At 40.0% G+C, this 18,263-nt stretch overlaps 1 protein-coding gene across 5 annotated transcripts in view; it reads right to left on the minus strand.

Annotated features, from left to right (window-relative positions):
* The window catches only part of dnm2a (dynamin 2a), a 34,586-nt gene that overhangs the window by 13,441 nt on the left and 2,882 nt on the right, over window positions 1-18,263 (minus strand). For all 5 annotated transcript variants that reach the window (XM_080300807.1, XM_026164708.2, XM_026164705.2 and 2 more), the window contains exons 2-12: window positions 9,905-9,978; window positions 9,535-9,684; window positions 8,178-8,381; window positions 7,155-7,253; window positions 6,900-7,060; window positions 6,653-6,795; window positions 6,298-6,433; window positions 5,072-5,139; window positions 4,209-4,347; window positions 2,257-2,343; window positions 451-521 (exon numbers count right to left, since the gene is read on the minus strand). In XM_080300807.1, coding sequence (XP_080156933.1) covers window positions 451-521; window positions 2,257-2,343; window positions 4,209-4,347; window positions 5,072-5,139; window positions 6,298-6,433; window positions 6,653-6,795; window positions 6,900-7,060; window positions 7,155-7,253; window positions 8,178-8,381; window positions 9,535-9,684; window positions 9,905-9,978 — 1,332 coding nt within the window. The remainder of the gene's footprint in view (window positions 1-450; window positions 522-2,256; window positions 2,344-4,208; window positions 4,348-5,071; window positions 5,140-6,297; window positions 6,434-6,652; window positions 6,796-6,899; window positions 7,061-7,154; window positions 7,254-8,177; window positions 8,382-9,534; window positions 9,685-9,904; window positions 9,979-18,263) is intronic.

The raw sequence follows: 18,263 nt of genomic DNA on the forward strand, positions 1-18,263 counted from the left end.
AGTTAATCAGTATACGACACATGCACATTCTACTGAAAGTGTGCAGAGCTGTGAGCCAGACTGCTGTGTGCGTGCCATTTATATGACAGACGCCACGGAAAACTATGGAAGGGAAAACAAGCTACATAGTGCCTTGGCTAGCATTTTCAGACAATCATCTATGGACACAAACTTATTATAGGAAATGACTGGAATCAGGAGCAGTGCAGTGATTGTCAAGGGTCTAGAGTGAGAGCTGGATTGCATGCGTATTGATTGCTGAAAGTTATCGTATTACATGTCTTTTCTTTTTAAAAAAAAAAAAAAATCAAGAAAAAAAAAATCAATGGAACCACACGTTCGGACAAAAGGCAAATTAAAGTTCATCAAACTTGCCCTCAGTGAGACACTTGTCACAGACAGCAGGCTGTAAATTGGGCTGGAGAAGGTGGAGGTGAGAGGGGTACTTACTTAGCAAAGCCTATGAAGTCCTCATGGTTGGTGTTGATGTAGGACAGCTCAATGTCAATCAGCAGCAGAACCTTAGCAGAAAGTTATGATTAAGAGGGAGAGGTCACAATTAAACACCAATTACAGTGAGCACAAAATAGAAAGTCTCCCTTGTGATATTACACACTGAACAAAAATAAACCCTGACATTTAAAACTAAATTCACACAGTCATTGTGATACAGCCCATCAGTACTGCATTAGTGATGCAGTGGAGTTGAGAATAGGAATTTCAGCTCAACTTGTTTTGATTTCTGGTTAAAAGTGTTGCTACCAGGACTGAAACTCTAGCATGGACAATTTAAACCTGAAACGAAATAAATACGTTTTTCCTTCTCTCTCAGAAGCCAGATTTCTGTGAAAATTTAGCAGAAATGAGTCAAATTAACAGGAAGTTGGAATATATTTAAAGCACATGTGGCCAATTAAACTTTTTTCCCCTGAAGATTAAAGAGATTAGAATCTATGTTGACTCATTTGGTCAAACTATCAGTTACAAATTCACTTGCAGCACTAAATACCAATGATGACTAGGACTACACACACACACACACACACACAGTTGCAAACCTTATGGAAAAAAAAAAAACCTGATAATGCATGCAGTATTCTAATATACAGGATATAACAGGCATCTGTTTTTTTTTCTTAAATGTATGCATCCACCTGCAGCTCTGATAACCACAAATATGAATAGACTTGAGACAAAACATTTTATAACATGGTTGTGCGTCACTGGGAAGAATGCATGCAGACACCAAGAGGGCAACTAGCATAGCATGACCTTAAATTACCGATAAATAATTGCAGGGAGATTAAGGGTGTTTTTAAAAAGGAAAAATGTGCTTCTTCGTGTTTCAGATGGAAGATCAGCAGATGTAGAAACTAAAAATGCTCGATGAGTCATTGATACAGTTAATGCTAGGTGTTAAAATGTTAAGGTCAAGGTCAAATTTATTTATATAGCACATTTCAAACAGCCGATGCTGCACAAAGTGCTTAACAATATAAAAATGGTATTAAAAAGCAACAATGTAATACAATAATAACAGTAAAAAAACAACTATGAACTTCTTCACATTACAAACTATAATATTTATTAATTATACTTATATCATAACTTCATGTGTCACTCCCCCCCCCCCCCCCACCTCCTCGTGCGCTTGGTGGCTCTGGGGTGCGTGACTGGGCATTTTGGTGTGTTTGCTGGCCTGCCCCCTTGGAGGGTCTCTGTCTTTCTCCCTGTCTGTCTCTGTCTTTCTCTCTGTCAGCAAAATGGTATATCTGTTTGTGTACCTCCCTCTGTTTTGTCTTTTTGGTGCCATGTATCATCAGTGTGTGCTTTGTTACAGAAACAGCAGTTGGAGACCCAGCGTGTCTGTTTACTTCACTCTCGACCCCCCTCCCGATCCCATTCTTTGCTATTTTTTCCCTTCTCTCTTTTCTTTTTCTAGTTCTCTGCTTTCTTCTCTCATCTTTCACCTATCTGGCCTTTACCCCCAGTCTGCTCCAGCGTAACAACCACAGGACATTAATATGAATAATAACGTAAATAAATAAAATAGCATACACAGTCTACTGTGCTGTACTTGGGAAAGCAAAAATATGTTCGGCACAACAAAGAAAAGAAAAAAAAAAGTTTGACAGGACAGGTTTAAAAAACAAACAAACATACAACTACTGGACTGAGGTTACACAGGAACTGTAGATGCATTTTTTGCATGTGAAAAATGATAACTAATGTTTAATCAGCATGCCAGCATCTCACCTGGTCCTTGGCCTTCCCTTCTCTTTCTCTGACATGAGTTGTGACAATTCTCTCAGTCTCCTCTCTCAGTCTGGGGTAGGAGTTGAGCTGAAAGGCAACAAAAACACATAACTGCGGCCTTGAACTGAGACACATGCACACTTACATGTGAGCTTGAGCTTAATAAGACTTACCAATAAGTATCAGAGAGAAACAGGAGTGAGAAGTGAAAATAAGTAGGAAACAAAGAAAAGGGAAAGAGATAGTCAAGTGACATTGCAGTGTCACACATATCCAGGCAATCACAATCCAGCACACGCACATAAACAGACTTTAAAGCCACAATGACCGTCTGTTATATAAGGTGGCAGAATCAGCCAGAGATGACTTCACAAAAGATCCAATTTTGTCGCACTCGATATTTGTTGTTGGCATAATCCTGTATTTTTGTGAGTGTGTGTAAAACAGTCGTCTCTAGCTGACTGTAGTAGTTATATTAATGAAGACTGGATGAGAAATAGCAGGGTGGGTGAGGCAGAGAAAAAGACAGGGACTATGGATGCCTGGGTAACAGAGCAGATTTTTTTTTTTTTTTAAATCATGTCTTTAGATGCAGAGCCTTCATCTGTCCACAAGATGGTAGTGTAGAGTTGTTGCTATGGAAACGCTTCATTCAAGCTGTCACAGCACCCACAGAGCCCTTAGGGCTCTGAATATCATCTCAGCTCCCCCACCCCGACTCACATTGTTCCCTTTCCATCCGGTTCAGCAGATAACAGAATGTCAGTCTGTCATGTGGGTCAGAAAGGGAGCAGCGGTGGGCTCGCCTCTGCTCAGACAGACCAGAAGCAATGTGGAGGTGGGGGGGAAAAAATGCTCTAATGAGCTGATGCTTAGGTCCAGCAGCACGTGGGAGACAGCTGGTGGAAATTTATAGTTGTGTTTAATATTTCAAATGTGAGCAAATCTGACGCGCCAAGAAGATGCCAAATGGCGTGGCAACTTCTAAAAGTACGAAGACGGCAGGGGGAGGATGCACACATTCAATGCAGTGGACACAGATGGTGTGGTGGCAAAGAGTTGTCTGGAGTTGATTTCACTGGGGTGAAAACTCGATGACGGTGATACACATTTACAAAGAAAATGAATCCCTTTTTTTAAATGCCATCTTCCTGGCTGGTGTGTCCCTGGTTACCTTAACTGCACACTTCATGACGAGTGCGGTGAGCTCAGAAACCACCAGGTCCACACATTTAAGGCTGGGCTCTTTGAGTTTGAGGATCTGCTTTTTGACAATCGCCTCGAAAGCCAGGTCAGGGGTGAAGAGCCCCGTTCTGAGAGGTCATTGGGTCGATTGAATTTGGTTAAGGAGGTAGAGAGACAGCAGGAGGCAGGAATTGAAGAAAGAAAAATTGAAAAGAGAGGAAAGGGAAAAAAGAGGAAATAAAAAGAGAAGTTGTTGTTCAGTTAGTCATTTCTAGGCACAAACAGACAAAACCAAGCAGCGGTTAAAGACAAGCTGCAGGTATACTTCACATCTCTTCCTTCACTAGCTAGTCGCTCTTAAATGAGGTGAATATGGTGATGACTAATGCCAAATTTGCACCTTACAGACCACCCTATATTTCACTGGCATTCTGCATCGAGTTGTGAGACCTGCAGCTTGTCCAGGAGAGACTTGAGATGTTCAGTCCAGAAAACATCTCTTATCCACAACATCACGTTACCCGTCACAACACTCCAAAACACGACAGCGCTGCCTGCACACAGAGCTCATGGGGCTGGGTGAAGCCAGGGCAAACTGCACAGAACTTTCCTCTTTATCCTCCTTATAAACACTGGTAGCTTAGCAGAGGCTTCTCTACATCTTCTAAGAAGATGCTAATGTCCTGTGTCAGTTCACCCTCTGGCACACCCATGCTTTCCCCCGCCCAATGTCTCTGGGTCGGGAGATGCTGGACCACCTGCAGTACCTTGTTGGTGCACTGCCTGACTGTGTTGATGAGCTCCTGAATGACCAGATCGATACATTTGAGACAGGGCGTTTTCAGCTTAACGATCTGCTTTTTCACGATGGCCTCAAACGCCAGGTCTGGAGTGAACAGTCCCGTTCTGAGGATGCACAGAGAGACAGAGGCACAGCGGCAGACAGATGGGACAGTTAACAGAGATGTTGGTAAAAAAAATAAATAAATAAAATAAAATATAATTTATATACACACACACACACACACACACACACACACACACACACACACACACACACACACACACGATGAGACACCCCCCCCCCCAAAAAAAAATTTAATAAAATAAAAAATACTAAGTAAATACTGACAAACATGACAGGAGAAGTGGAGATGAAGTGCCAAAGACGGCCGAATGTGCGTATAATTAAAAACACACAAGGACAAATGAGATAAGACAGACAGAAGATTTTCATTAAGGAATACACAACAACACAAATGCAGCTAATACAGATACATGTAACACAAAATCGCATTATAACCGAATACTTTGGCAGGCAGTAACAAAAAAAGGAGTGGGTGGCTTTGCAGTGAGGAGATAAAGGGATTGAAAGAACACTGAGGAAAAGTAGAAAAATTTAAAATTCTCATACAACACTTACTGAATACACCAATTTTAATTGGTACTTTTAGTCTATGATTCCAAGGCTTGATTATGGAAATTTGAATTGCAGTAAAATAAAAGCTCTGATGAAGGGAGAAAATCAAGTGTGTGGCTACAGCAGTATTTAAGGTTGAAGCAGAAAAGAGGCAATTATTGAGTTTCTTTTTCGAAGGGAGGAGGATGTTTTTTGTCCCATTCCACTTGCCTGACACCGTGGACATTCTTGATTGCATGGCTGATTTCTCGCCGTAGCTCCTTCTCATCAAAAACAATCTGGATAAAAGAAAAGATATAAAGTTGTTTTGGGGTTTTTTGTATGTAAATCAAACCTAGAAGCCAAACTTTCCAAGTACATGTTGATCTAAATATGATTGATTCCCTGTGTCCGACTTAGGGATGGGTATTGATAAGATTTTCACGATTCCGATTCCATTTTCGATTCTGTTTAACGATTCAATTCTTTATCGATTCTTTTTAAAAAAGGAGAACACTGAGGTCAATTACCTTAAAACTTTGTTTTATATATTCTCTTTGAAGAAAATAGAAATTTAGGAGTAACATGGCCTTACAAACCCAACAGTGAGATCTTAAGAGATCCAGCCTACGGCTCTTCAACGGGGTGTCACAGGGTCCCCAGGAAAAAGAAAAAAAAAATTGTAAATGTAAAATAATAAAATAAATATTCTTCTGTAGCAATAACAAAGTATAACATAAATTATTCTGTAGCAATTACACAAGAATATCCAGTAATGTCCCTGCCTACAATTAAACACATTCACTTACCGAAAATCGGGGGCATCTGCTGTGGCAAATGGATGCATGACATTTGTATATCCTGGCCTGAAAGGAGACGCTACCGGTAAACTGCAATGAGAACTGCCAGCATCTGAGCCAGCCAGACTCTGTCTGTCTCTCTCATCATGGTCACCTAAATGCAGCGCACAGTAATAGTAGGTTTTGTAATAAGGCAGATCTCACTAACATAATATGCACTGTTAGTTGATTATTTACCTGCCGCATTACCGTTACCGCTGCTGGGTTGAGATTCACGCGTCCGGAGCGGAATTAAAAACGTGACATTCATTTAAGGTCATCGCGTGTTTTGTGAGCAAATGCTTTTGCATATTCGTAGTGTTTCCTCCTTTAAATGAAATATCTACTTTGCAAGTTGCCCTGTTGACATCCGTTCTCGTAAAGTATAACCAAACTTTTGAGCATTTGAGCCGCCATGTTTCCTGCCAGGTAAATGACGCTCCGCAACGTGGTGACGTCCTTCGGGACGACTGGAATCGATAAGGAAATCGTTTGCAAAAATGGCAAACAATTCTTAGGAATTGAAACAGTGGGAACCGGTCCTCAACAAGAACCGGTTTTCGATACCCATCCCTAGTCCGACTGCTTGTTTTATGCATGTTATGCCACAGTACTAACCTTGACCAGTTCAAAGGGGAAGCGCTCATGAAAGAGGCGGTTGATCTTGGCACCACCCGAAAGCTCATTGGTGTCCACCTGGTCCCCGGAGCCTTCAATGCACTTCTCAAAGTCCACACCAAACTGCTGCACCATCCTGATGAAGGACACATGTGGCTTTGTGAATACCCTGCTTGCTGTTCATTAAAACAAATTTATCTGTAATAACAGCACTTAACATCAATGGTACAAAAAAGTGGTATTGATTTTAAGTAAAACAGGCATTTTATCACAACCTTTCTACTTTTATTTCAGCACAAGATAATTAATGATGCTGTTTGTATTTCTCTCAGGAGAAATATTAATTTGCACGTACTGCAACAAAGCCTTGGTCTTCCGTGTCGGGTCATCTGGACGGAAGTTCTTGTACTCCTCAACCTCCTTCTCTAGGGAGAGAAGCTGACTCTGCAACTTACTGCGCAGACCAGGCAGGGTATCCCTGATGTGGTTGGTCAATTGCTATGGAAAAAAAGGTAGCCTTTTATTTTTAGGATATCGGTGGCATGGCAGAGATAAGATAACATTTTTTAAAACAAAATTTAAAAAGACAACCACTAGCAAACCTGGTTAAGTGCTTTCTGTAGATGTGGTGTACCCATGCGTTCTGCCATGTGTCTATAGGCTGGGTGAGACAAGAAGAACTTTCTCTCAGCAGCCAGAGCAGCACGAATGTCTTTCCTCCCATCAATGTCTTTCTGACTGCGGTTCACCACACCTATGTAACCTACACACACGCACACGCACACACAGAGTCATTCCAGGTGTAAAATTAAAGCCAAGTAAATGCATATTCCTGTAAGTATGTGCATAATCCTCACCCCTTCGCAGTGGCAGAAGTTTATTTTCAAAAATATCCTTCGCATCTGTCCCTTCGTCCATCAGATCCAGTTTTGTTATAACACCAATGGTACGCAGACCTGCACATAATTAAGTGTAGTTATACAAACGTTCAGAAATGTGATATTTGTAACCAACATGGAAATAAATTCTTATGATTTACAAATCTCAGAGTGATATTTCATTCAGATAAGACTATAAAAACATGTTATGTGTCTAACTGGGAAAAGGTACTAATTTAAGGGGAAAAAAATAAAATTAATTTGATGGCAGCAAATGTCCAACAACAACAACAACAACCTGAGACAGGGCCATGTTTACTACGGTGTAGGATCCCTACTTTGAACTTTTAGGAATTCAGATGCTCATCAGTCCTGGGTCTTCTTTACCATATTTTTGATTTAATGATACAGCAAATGTTTTTAATTGATTTGCCTGACCTCAGAAAAGTTTTTCACTTTGCCTCAGTCCATTTTAAATGATCTTTGTTTTGTGTTCTATTGTAAATAAAATATAGGTTTATGAGATTTAAAAATCATTTCATTTTTTTAAGTTACATTTTACACAGCGTCCCAACACTTTTTGGAATTGGGTTTGTAACCATAGTTCACTACACATTTCAAGCAACTAGTCAATGTGCTCTCCATTTACATGAAAATTAGGGGATTTTTGTGTTATTACTTTAGTGAGGTGATGTTTGTGTATAACTATGTAATGATACTCAAATCACATGTTATGTGTAATTAAATCACAAATCCTGGTAACTCCAAACAGTTCACAACAATACATATTACATCAGTGTCTTTCATCACTGGCAGAGGCCTTTGGCGAAAAAATAAGATGTGGAGACTTGCTCCACACTAAAGTGCAGATGAAACAGGAGTAGCAGATTAAAGGTAAGGTAATAGGCATCATAACATGCAATGTTAAAGTGTATTAATTAAAACTTTGGGTTTGGAGGCCTGCTCTTTGAATGTTAGACTACTACAAAGATGCACGCTTACCCTGTGGGTCCACCTCCTTTGCAATCTTCAAAGCATCAGAGTTGGCCAGATCAGTGTTGGCAGGAGTGACTGCCAGGATCAGACAGCTTTCCTTGGTAATGAATTGCAACAGCATATCCCTGATCTGGTGCTCTATGTCTTGTGGCTGATCTCCTACAGCAACCTTAGTCATTCCCGGGAGGTCAATCAGTGTCAGGTTCAGCACTGAGTCATAGAAGGACAGAAGTCAACATAAATCCTAAACACATATTTTTTTTCAGATGAATTAAAGTAGATAATCAGGTTTCTTGAATGAAAAATAGGAAACACCCATACATATCATTGTTTGCTCAAGTAAGGTGTTATTTTTAAGTTCATTAGGACTAAGCACTGACACTGGGTCAGTTCTATTTATTAATACTAGCTAGGCCTGTGACACGTTTTAAAAATTCTTAATTCTGTATTATTTTAAGGGTTTGGTAAACACGTCACACATTAAGAAGTACAGATAAAATTGTAGGCAAGTCCTAAACCAAAAAGGATATCCACCATTTTGAAGTCAAGAGTAAATTTTAGTGCCATTTAGTAACCAACTCAAATGCACACTGTCCAATCTGCTCCACACTAGGCATTCTTGATAAGACTCCACGCATAAATACAACTAAATGCCAATGCCAGGCCACAGTCAGAGCATCATGTACCGGTAACAAGAACAGACATTGTGCGCAAAAGATCATTCAATGTACATGATATTTTCATTGTGGGTTCTACACATGATAAAGGGCAACATGACATATAATTGGTGTGTTGTCCATTACCAACTAGAGGCACAAGAAGTGATCTGTAACTTGACAGCCCTGAAAACATCTACATGCATGCAGGAAATTGCTGCAGCATTCCCTGATTATAGCACACCATCTCAGCATGCAAAGTTGCAATAGCCCTGCAGCTTTACTTTACATTTTGTTATTTACATTAACATGGCTTATCATTCACATGGATGCAACAGTGACTTTTATTTCTTTCTACAGCTGACCCAAAGGCTTTTATTATAAGAACCATCCAGCAATAAGAGAATGACCTTTGGAAAGCTAATTTGTAAAGTTCAAAAGTGTGCTGTATAAATAAATTAACCTATCAGACAGTACTGTGCTAAAACAATGATCAGTTTTAAAGAGAAACAGAGGATTAACATTCACACTCACAGTATGAGCAAAATGCACCCTGAAATAGAATTTATGGTCGTATCTGCAATGGCTTAGAAAAAAAAAGGGTGTGGGGGGGTAATGGTCTTAATATGTACATGAGAGCAAAGAGTTTTAAAAAATGATTTTCTGGACTTTGTGATTAAAGTTTCAAAAAGACTTGTGTCCATTACCGTGTGGGGAGTACACCCTCAGGTTAATTGGGATAGGAGAGATGCCTTTGTTGGAGCCTGTTATCCTGTCGGTCTCTGCCTCAATTTCTGCCCGCACTTCATCAAAATCCACGAACTTCTTTCCTTTGCAGTGCAAGAATTCAGCATATTCTACACACAGTGACAGGGTAACGTTTACAAGGGAGATGGGGAGACAGAGGACAAAGGGAACAAAAAGGAAAGGGAGAGCGAGAGAGAAAATATTAAATGGATGAAAGCAGCAAATAGAAGACAGTGTGCCTAGCTTGAGGCATTGTGACCGAGAGGCCATATGCAGGGCAGCTACAAAAGGAGATTGGGATGTGGCTGTGTACAGGACAGACATACTCACCTGCTTTATTGTTGATCAGCTGCAAAATTAGAGGTCTGCGGGTCACAATGCCTGAGCCACGTGGAAGGAAGTCCCTGAGTGAAAGAGACAGAGAGAAAAAAATAAAAAAATAAACACCAGATACTTTGTAAAGGTGACACAAAAGACATAATACAAGCAATCAAGATGAAAAGAAAGAGACAGGAAGAAAGAAAAAGTTACATCAATTCTTTACTGCACTCAATGTCCATTTCCCCACTGTTTGGCCTCTGGTAAATTGATGGGCACAGGAGAATTTCACGCCTCCAACTTCACTCACAACAAATTAAATGTGACAAAGTCATTTTCTCTCATCATTACAGCAAGACAGACCAATACAGGCAAACCCACTGCTGCTAGTTAGAGCTGGGCGATAGAACGATAACGATATGTATCGCGATATAACTTTTACTCGATAGAGAAATTAAGCTATCGCGATAGACCTCGCCGCTCTTGTCCTCTTAAAATAAAAAAAATAAAAAATAAAAAAAGGTCAGCCAATCCAAACTAAGTAGCGCAGAGCCGAACCAATCACAGCCGCAGCGTCACGTCGCGTGACTTGTTACGTACAGCACAAGTGCCAAGCCGCACGTGTGTTTGTTTGGGAAGCAGCCAGCGGGTCATGGAGGAAATGAGTGTGCCGACTAGAAAAATCAACCGAGCGTGACCGAAGAGAAAACAGATGATGGTTCCAATGCCGGAGAGATTGTCGAACGGAAGAGCCATAGAAGTTCCGTAGTGGGAAGGTATTTCGGCTATTTCAAGTCTGACAGAAAACAGAGTAGCGTGCACTGTAAATTGTGCCGAAAGCAAGTCTGGAAATACAATAAACTGGTGCATGCGTCACACTGTGCGCCACGTTATTGTTTCGGTGAAATGAATTTCTACAATACTGTTACTGTTAATTCTACTCTCTGCAGTGTTTAAATGCTTACATATACACACAGTTACTGTCCGTCCACACATACGACTCGGTTCTGCTTCTATGCCCCAGCTTTGTTTACTTTTTCCCACCGAGGCTTCTAGACTTCTGATTGGCCAACATTTCTGGTTAGGAATCTAGCGCCACCTGCTGCTTTGGCATGTTCATAGCAGCGTTTTCCTTCATTTCTGCCTTTATGTGTGGACGGGATTATTTTTTAAAACGAAAACGGAAAATCTCCGTTTTCAAAAATACCCGTGTACGTGTGTACGTAGCCTCAGTCTCTGACTGGAAGTCATTCGGCTTTTGTCAGACTAAAGTAACTGTTAAAACTGTTTGAAAAGCTCAGCTATACAACAAGGAGAGATTGAGAATTTCCTTTTAGTTCTCAGTTTATTTGATATTGACAAAAGTTAGTCAGTTTTGTCTGTTCTTCTGTAAAACAAACTAAGATTTATTTTTAGAATTAATATTTTGTTTCTAAGTGGAATTGACAATTTAGTCTGTTTCGTTTGTTCTATTTTGAAACTTAAACGCTTTAGCGGCTGCCTTTTGTGTAGTTTGCAATATTTGCCTTTATTTATCTGAAAAAGTCTCATGTTCCTTAAGTACATCTACCCTGTTGAACTTATTATGGGAAATAAATATTTAAATAAAAACAAGCTGCTGATTATTTCACATTTTACTTGTGAGCAACGGCACATTTAAATCTTACAAATATAGTTATTTGGCTTATATCGTGATAGATATCGTTATCGCCTGAAATGAAAAAAAACATATCGTGATATGAAAAAATCTCATATCGCCCAGCTCTACTGCTAGTATGAGCAAAATGCACCCTAAAACAGAATTTATGGTCATACCTGCAATGGCTTACACAAACTTCATTTTTCAATTTATGGATCTCCTTTCATAATGAACCAAACAGCGTGTAATTATAATGCCATCTAAGAACAGATCCCCCAGGACGTCCACAGACAGTGATCCTTAGAACACAATGAAGGCACCTGTGCTTATCTTACCGCTTTAAATGCATTTGCGATTCACAGTTCAATGGTTTGCAAACAGTTAAACTAATATTTGATGCAATATCTTAAAAAAGAAAAACAGAAAAAAAAAAAAAAAAAAAAAAAAACTAGACAAAGAGGAAGCACACATTAAACCAGTAAAGTCTCACAAAGGCTTCAGTGTGTCCTCAGTAAACGGAGGTTTTCAAAAGCTTTGAGTCACTATGTCGCAATTAGGCTAAGAACACAACTTTGAGTCCCCAACTTTCTTTGTAATATTTTTAAATGCCAGCATCGACCAATAACCAGCTAAGCTTTTATTGTAACACAGGAAACAATGTTTTATCACTGAAGCACAACAGCTTTGGAGAAATTTCTAATTAGATTGTCGAGTTCATGGGCTACAATTTAAAATTTGTTGTCTGACAAGAGAAAAATATGACTACAGTTTCAGTCAGAAATATTCAACCTGTAAAACCTGGAAAAACACTCTAGTGATGGGATTCATATTTTATGAAAAGATTAACTAAAACCTTGATGCTCCACTTAGAAATAGCACCGATTCGGAAGATAAAAATTGAATAGAGCGTGGCAGAGTACAAAACGGATAAAGAGACTGGATTAAGAGAAGATACCATTACTTGACTTGTCAAAAACAAATTATCCTGAAGTAAGTGCATTAAAAGCTTCACGACTAGCATTAATACTTTTAAAACCAAAGGTGGACAGGCGCCACTCTAAATGTCTGAAAGTGTGATGGCAGGGAAGCCAGTCTTGACAAGACCACCAGCAGGTCTCCTGCTGAGATATCACATAAGCCCCAAGACCAAGCACAGATGGACAGGCTTTATAGCTAAATCTTTAATTTTCATGGAGTTGGTAACTGTGGAACCTCGATCCCTCTCAAAGCAGATGAATAGGCTGAAAGACTGAATTTAAAAATAAATAAATGATAAAAATAAATATGAATCGACTAGCTCAGCCCTATGACACAGACCACGCCAGATACCCACAGAGAGTTGTGTGGTTTACTGAATGCAGTTGTAGGTTCAATAAAATTATGCAACTTATCATCTGTATCAATAGTTCAGCAATTTTGGAATACATTTATTCTTCACCTCACCAAATAGTTTTGCCTTTTCTTCAACATCGAGAAAAGTTTCCCCCTGTAACATTTAAACTTGTGTATAATGCTTCCAGCCGTGTCTTGAAACTTTTTGGTGTAACAAGAAAATCTTTTCACTTCTGTTGTATGTTTCTTTTATGTTTAAAACTCAGCTTGAAGATGTGCATAGGCGGTGCATTTATCTGTATTACAGCTAAAGAAAATTCAGTGTTGTTATGATTATCCAAAAGCTTACTTCAATTCCAGGGGAGAAGATGTGTGGCAGCAAAGCTGAGGAGGCAACTTTGAGTTTCGACTTTTTTCCTCTGTAATGATGTCTTATGTTATTCTGTCTTGTGTTTTTCGCTTTTAGTGTGCTACATAGCTTGTGTATATAAAATGTCTGGAGTTTGTGTTTTGTAACATAGCAAAACACCTTGTCTGGAGTCAATCCCTTTCTTCTGCTGGTTTATCTACATGAATATAACACATTTACATAAGGCTGCCTTTAAGTCCACCATTACCACTTTCTACAGCCACTTGGATAACTCCACAAAGTGTCAGTGATGTTCAAAGCAGGCCAAATGGCTTGTCTTTTGGTTGTCTTTATGCACTTTTGGGCCTTCTTTGAAAGGCCCAAGAGTTAAAGAGATGAGAGCCATTCTATTTTTGTTTTGTCTTTAACATTAAATCCTGTAAATCTGTTATGGTAGATGCCAAACACAAAACTATCAACAAATAAGTCACCATTGCATGGGCTTCCTAAATATGAACACGGCAAGGGACAACAACTGCAGACGTTAAACTTCATTGTATTGATTTTAACTGAGCATCATCACAAGTTGTAACCATGAAATAATGATTTTTGTTTGTTAGGGTCTTACAAATGTTGGCTTTGGATGTGCAGTTTTTTGACAAATGAAGAAAAGCACATCTCACACTATGGAACATAACATCCTGTTCAAAATTTCGACTGAGTAACATAAATGTAGTTTCACTATCTGTAAACCACTTGAAAAACAAGCCATTATCAGATTCAGATCTCCGGCCTACAGTTTCAGCTAGCAGTTGTTAGATTTTGTGTCAATGCCAGCAACATGTAATGCTTTTCCCACACTAGGCCCCAGCTTGGAGAATAGGTTGAATAGGTGCACCTACAACTGGCTTTCATCATGCCAACTGCAAAATGTAATGCAGTGCATAAGCTTTAGATGACAGCAAACAAACAACGGGTGCAACAGTGCACAACTGAGACACCAAGCTTATAGGAAACAACGAGACGTTACTCAGTTACCTTTTTTGTTCCTCTTAAAGTGACAGAGTACCTATGGAATTTTTAACCACATGGATAACCCTGCTTAGTCAGCCTTCAGATAAACGCCTCCACCCAGTTTTCTGCAGACCCGTATAAATTTTGAATGTCAAGTCTGCTGCCCTACAAACATACTACATCTGGTGGTAATCAGTATTCCCAGGCCAGGAATACTGCTAGAAGTGATGAGTGCGTCACTAACCCACATCCTCTTTTTCTTCTCATTACCAGGCCTACATGTCTAAGGGCCCTGTGGATGAAAGCAATGTGTCACCCACAGGATAAAAGAGGGGAGCTTCCATACTACTCACTGCTTGTTAGGCCTAGACTGTGATCAAACAGTGGGGAATATCCCAAACCTTCTCACCAGTTGACCAGGGGTCAGCAAAAATCCACAGGTCAGTGGTTCACCACTGGTGCTGTGTAAGGCAGAAAGCTGTGGATCAGATTTAGAGAAAAAAAAAAAAAAAAAAAAAAGGAGGAGAGAGAAAAAGAAGAAAGCCACTTTGTGCGTTTCAGGTGTGACAAGATTAGATCAGATGTGGAAAATGGTATGAAGAAGCTGTCTAGGGAAGCCAGCAAGCATTGGTGGTAAAGGATACTCTCCACTGACTTCTCGGTAGTGAAATCCCATCTTACGGTCTCTACAAGTGGTCACTGGTAAAAGATCCACAGCAATAAAATAAAGTGCCCATAATGTTTGGTTCAAAGTGCTCTTTTGAGGAGACATACAGCAAGGACAGAATTGAGCCAGTCAGTCTGCGCAGACAGAATTGGATAAACTGCAGTGACATATTGAAAAGAAGCAAGAGGCCAGGGTTCCATTATTGATGCGCTGTAAATGATAGAAGAGGCTGAGCAGCTTGTGTATCATTTGATGCATTATGCATTGCCAAGCAAAGAGCATCAATCCATGCGCTGCCCTCCCTTCATTTGAACACAAGAGAAAGCAAAATCAAGAGTGACTAGGGAAGGGAGAGAATGAGAGCCAACTCCCCTCCCCCTGCCTGCCAGCCCCTATACCCTCTGCCTCTTACAAACAGGCAGAGCAACCCTGTCCTCCTTCTCCTCATGCCTATACAGGGCTACAAAGTCTCCTTTTCAAGCATACAAACCGAAATGAAAAATGCTAAAGTCACAGCAGGTCCTCCCAGGATGGCATAGCACACAAAAAAAAAATGTGTTTGTGGTTTGGTGGGACTTCAGGAGGTCTCTGGAGTGGCTATGAACATATAATTATGGCAATCCACATTCCCGCTCCGCAGTTTGTCAATGAGAGCACGAAGAGCCATTGCCAGGCAGCAAAGTCTCCTGAAGCACTACCAAAATCCAACTGCTTAGTGGAAAATCCCTTCACTCTCTGCCACTCAACTGAGTGTGCTCCTTCTTCTTTGACTGCACTACACAAAAGCATCCATACTTCTGCTTGAATTGCTCAATAATTCCCGCCATCATGCCAGAGTACTTGCAGAAAGGACAGCAAAGCTTGACCATCAACCTTGAGTGAATAGGTTTTATGTCAACATGGTCATATTTTGATAAATGTGCCATGAAATCAAAGCAGAGCAATGTTTAAAATATTTTATCAGATCAAGACAAAGTTCTAAGCTTCAGAGAGTTTCTGACAGTTTCACCTATTCTTGGGTGTTTGTGACGTGTACAGGATATAGTTGCTTGGTATCCAAATTTGCTATTTGTGAAGGGGTAGCTAATCAGAAGAAAGTCAGTTCAAAGGAAGGAAGTCCTTGAAGATAGAGCTAAAGTAGCTTGTTTCAGATGGCGGCTGAAATGAAGAGCTGCACAAAAGGAGATAACAACAAAGCCACTCTATTCTAGTGAGCATAATAGGTCCCCTTTAAACTTAACTGATCAAACACTTAAAAAAAAAAAAAGTCTGTTTTTGCAGCGTAGTTGCCACAGATCTGATAATAACCTCCGCCCAGGCCAGCTTGCACTACAAGATATGACGTCTTTGCGCCCAACTGATACAATGAAATCACAACACACCAAAGCCAAAACAGAGACATGGGTGTGATCAGCATCTCTGAACTGAAAATACTTGCACTGGTTCATAAACATTTCAGTAGAGTAACACACACAGAAAGAAAATTTGCTTATTATTCAAGATAGTTCTTAACTACACAGATTACTTTTTTCTTTGTAATACCTTAGTATATCTTCTGGTAAGGACCAGTAAATTAACTCAAAGCAATACAGACTATTTTTTTTTATTTTTTCACTTGTATTTTTATATATATATATATATATATATATATATATATATATATATATATATATATATATATATATATATATATATATATATATATATATATATATATATATATATATATATATATATATATATATATATATATATATATATATGTGTGTGTGTGTGTGTGTGTGTGTGTGTGTGTGTGTGTGTGTGTGTGTGTGTGTGTGTATATATAACTCTGTAACTTCTGTCGGTGCTGTGCTTTTTTGGAAATCGAATTTCCCAGAGGAACCCACCCGAGGGATTAATAAAGTTCTATCTAATCTAATCTATTGTAAATATTTATTTAGTCAATCAAGTCAGTGTTGCAGTAAAACCTGAGGTCACTCATTAAGTTGGCTGGGTGGATAATGTAATAAGATTAGATGCGTACCAACAGACTGAAACACAAGCTACCGTAATTGTCGGGCTATAAGCCGCTACTTTTTGCACAAGCTTTGAACCCTGCGGCTTTTAGTCAGGTGCGGCTTTTCTATGGATTGTCCGTGATTTTTGTCATATCATAAGACGATTTGTTTTGTGTGTTCCGCTGTTGTACGGCACTACGTTGCCTGGCGGAAGGATCGGGGTTCAAGAGTGGTATGTTAGTCACATGTCCGTCCGCCAGGCAACGTAGTGCCGTACGAAGTAGCGCGAAAAACAAACTTCAAAGTAGCGGTACGCGTTCAGCGGGAGGCGTGGATGATGAGCGGCGATAAACTTGCGAAAAGCAAGTTATGCTCAACTCCACCGGTGGATTCTGACAGCGTGGAAAAGTGTGAAAACATCCACGATCACCAACGGATTTTGAAGGGCTGGACTGCTGCATGATGGAGAGGAGGACACCGCCACGGCCCTTCAGAGGGTGTTCGACTCTGACACTGACAACGAGGATTTCTTTGGTTTTGAAAGTGACAACGAAGGAGAGAAGCGGAGAGTGGATGACGAAGCCATCCTGAGCCTGTTTGTATCCGACACTGGAGGAGAGGACTTTGGTGGTTTTAGTGCGCAGGAAGAAGAGAAATATGGTGGTGAATGACTGACTTTTCTTCTTGTTAAAGCTGTGTCACTGCACCTGAGCCTAAAAGGTAGTCCGAATCTATTTTTCTGGTGTGCTGTAGGTTACTGTTATGTACTACATGTGCAAATATGTACCTATAACTTGTTTTTCAAAATATTAATAAAAGTGATGTCTCCAAACAGCCATCTCTTTCCTGACAATTCCCTTTGTGCATATTCTCTTACATATGATAAGTCAACATTGAAACACCTGCGGCTTTTAGTCAGGTGCGGCTAATGTATGTACAAAACAGGATTTTCCCCTGATTTTAGCTTGTGCGGCTAATATTCAGGTGCGCTTTGTAGTCCGGGAAATACGGTAATTTATTAAACAAACTTCTCCCCAGCAAGAATGTGGATCAACCACGCAAAACATATTTGTCTTCCACACTAATGCTGTTGAAAGCAGAGGCCAAAAGAATAGCAAGTTAGGTCACATGATCCCAAAACCAGCCCAACGTTTTCCCTCTCCAGTGAAACCCGGAAATCTAAAGCAGAAACCAAGCAGCATCCGACGTGCTTTTTGTGGCGGTCAAACATTTGCTAAATTAACAGTGAGGCGGTGAGGTCACTTGGCACCTGTGGATCATGACATCAGCATGAAGTTCAGGTGAGAGAGAGAAAGCGAGCAGCTTTTACAGTCTGTGGCAGAATCATCACTCCATTGTCCCAGTTGTTT

The sequence above is a fragment of the Astatotilapia calliptera genome, chromosome 4 (genome assembly GCF_964374335.1).
Source record: "Astatotilapia calliptera chromosome 4, fAstCal68.1, whole genome shotgun sequence".
NCBI classification, from domain to species: Eukaryota; Metazoa; Chordata; class Actinopteri; order Cichliformes; family Cichlidae; genus Astatotilapia; species Astatotilapia calliptera.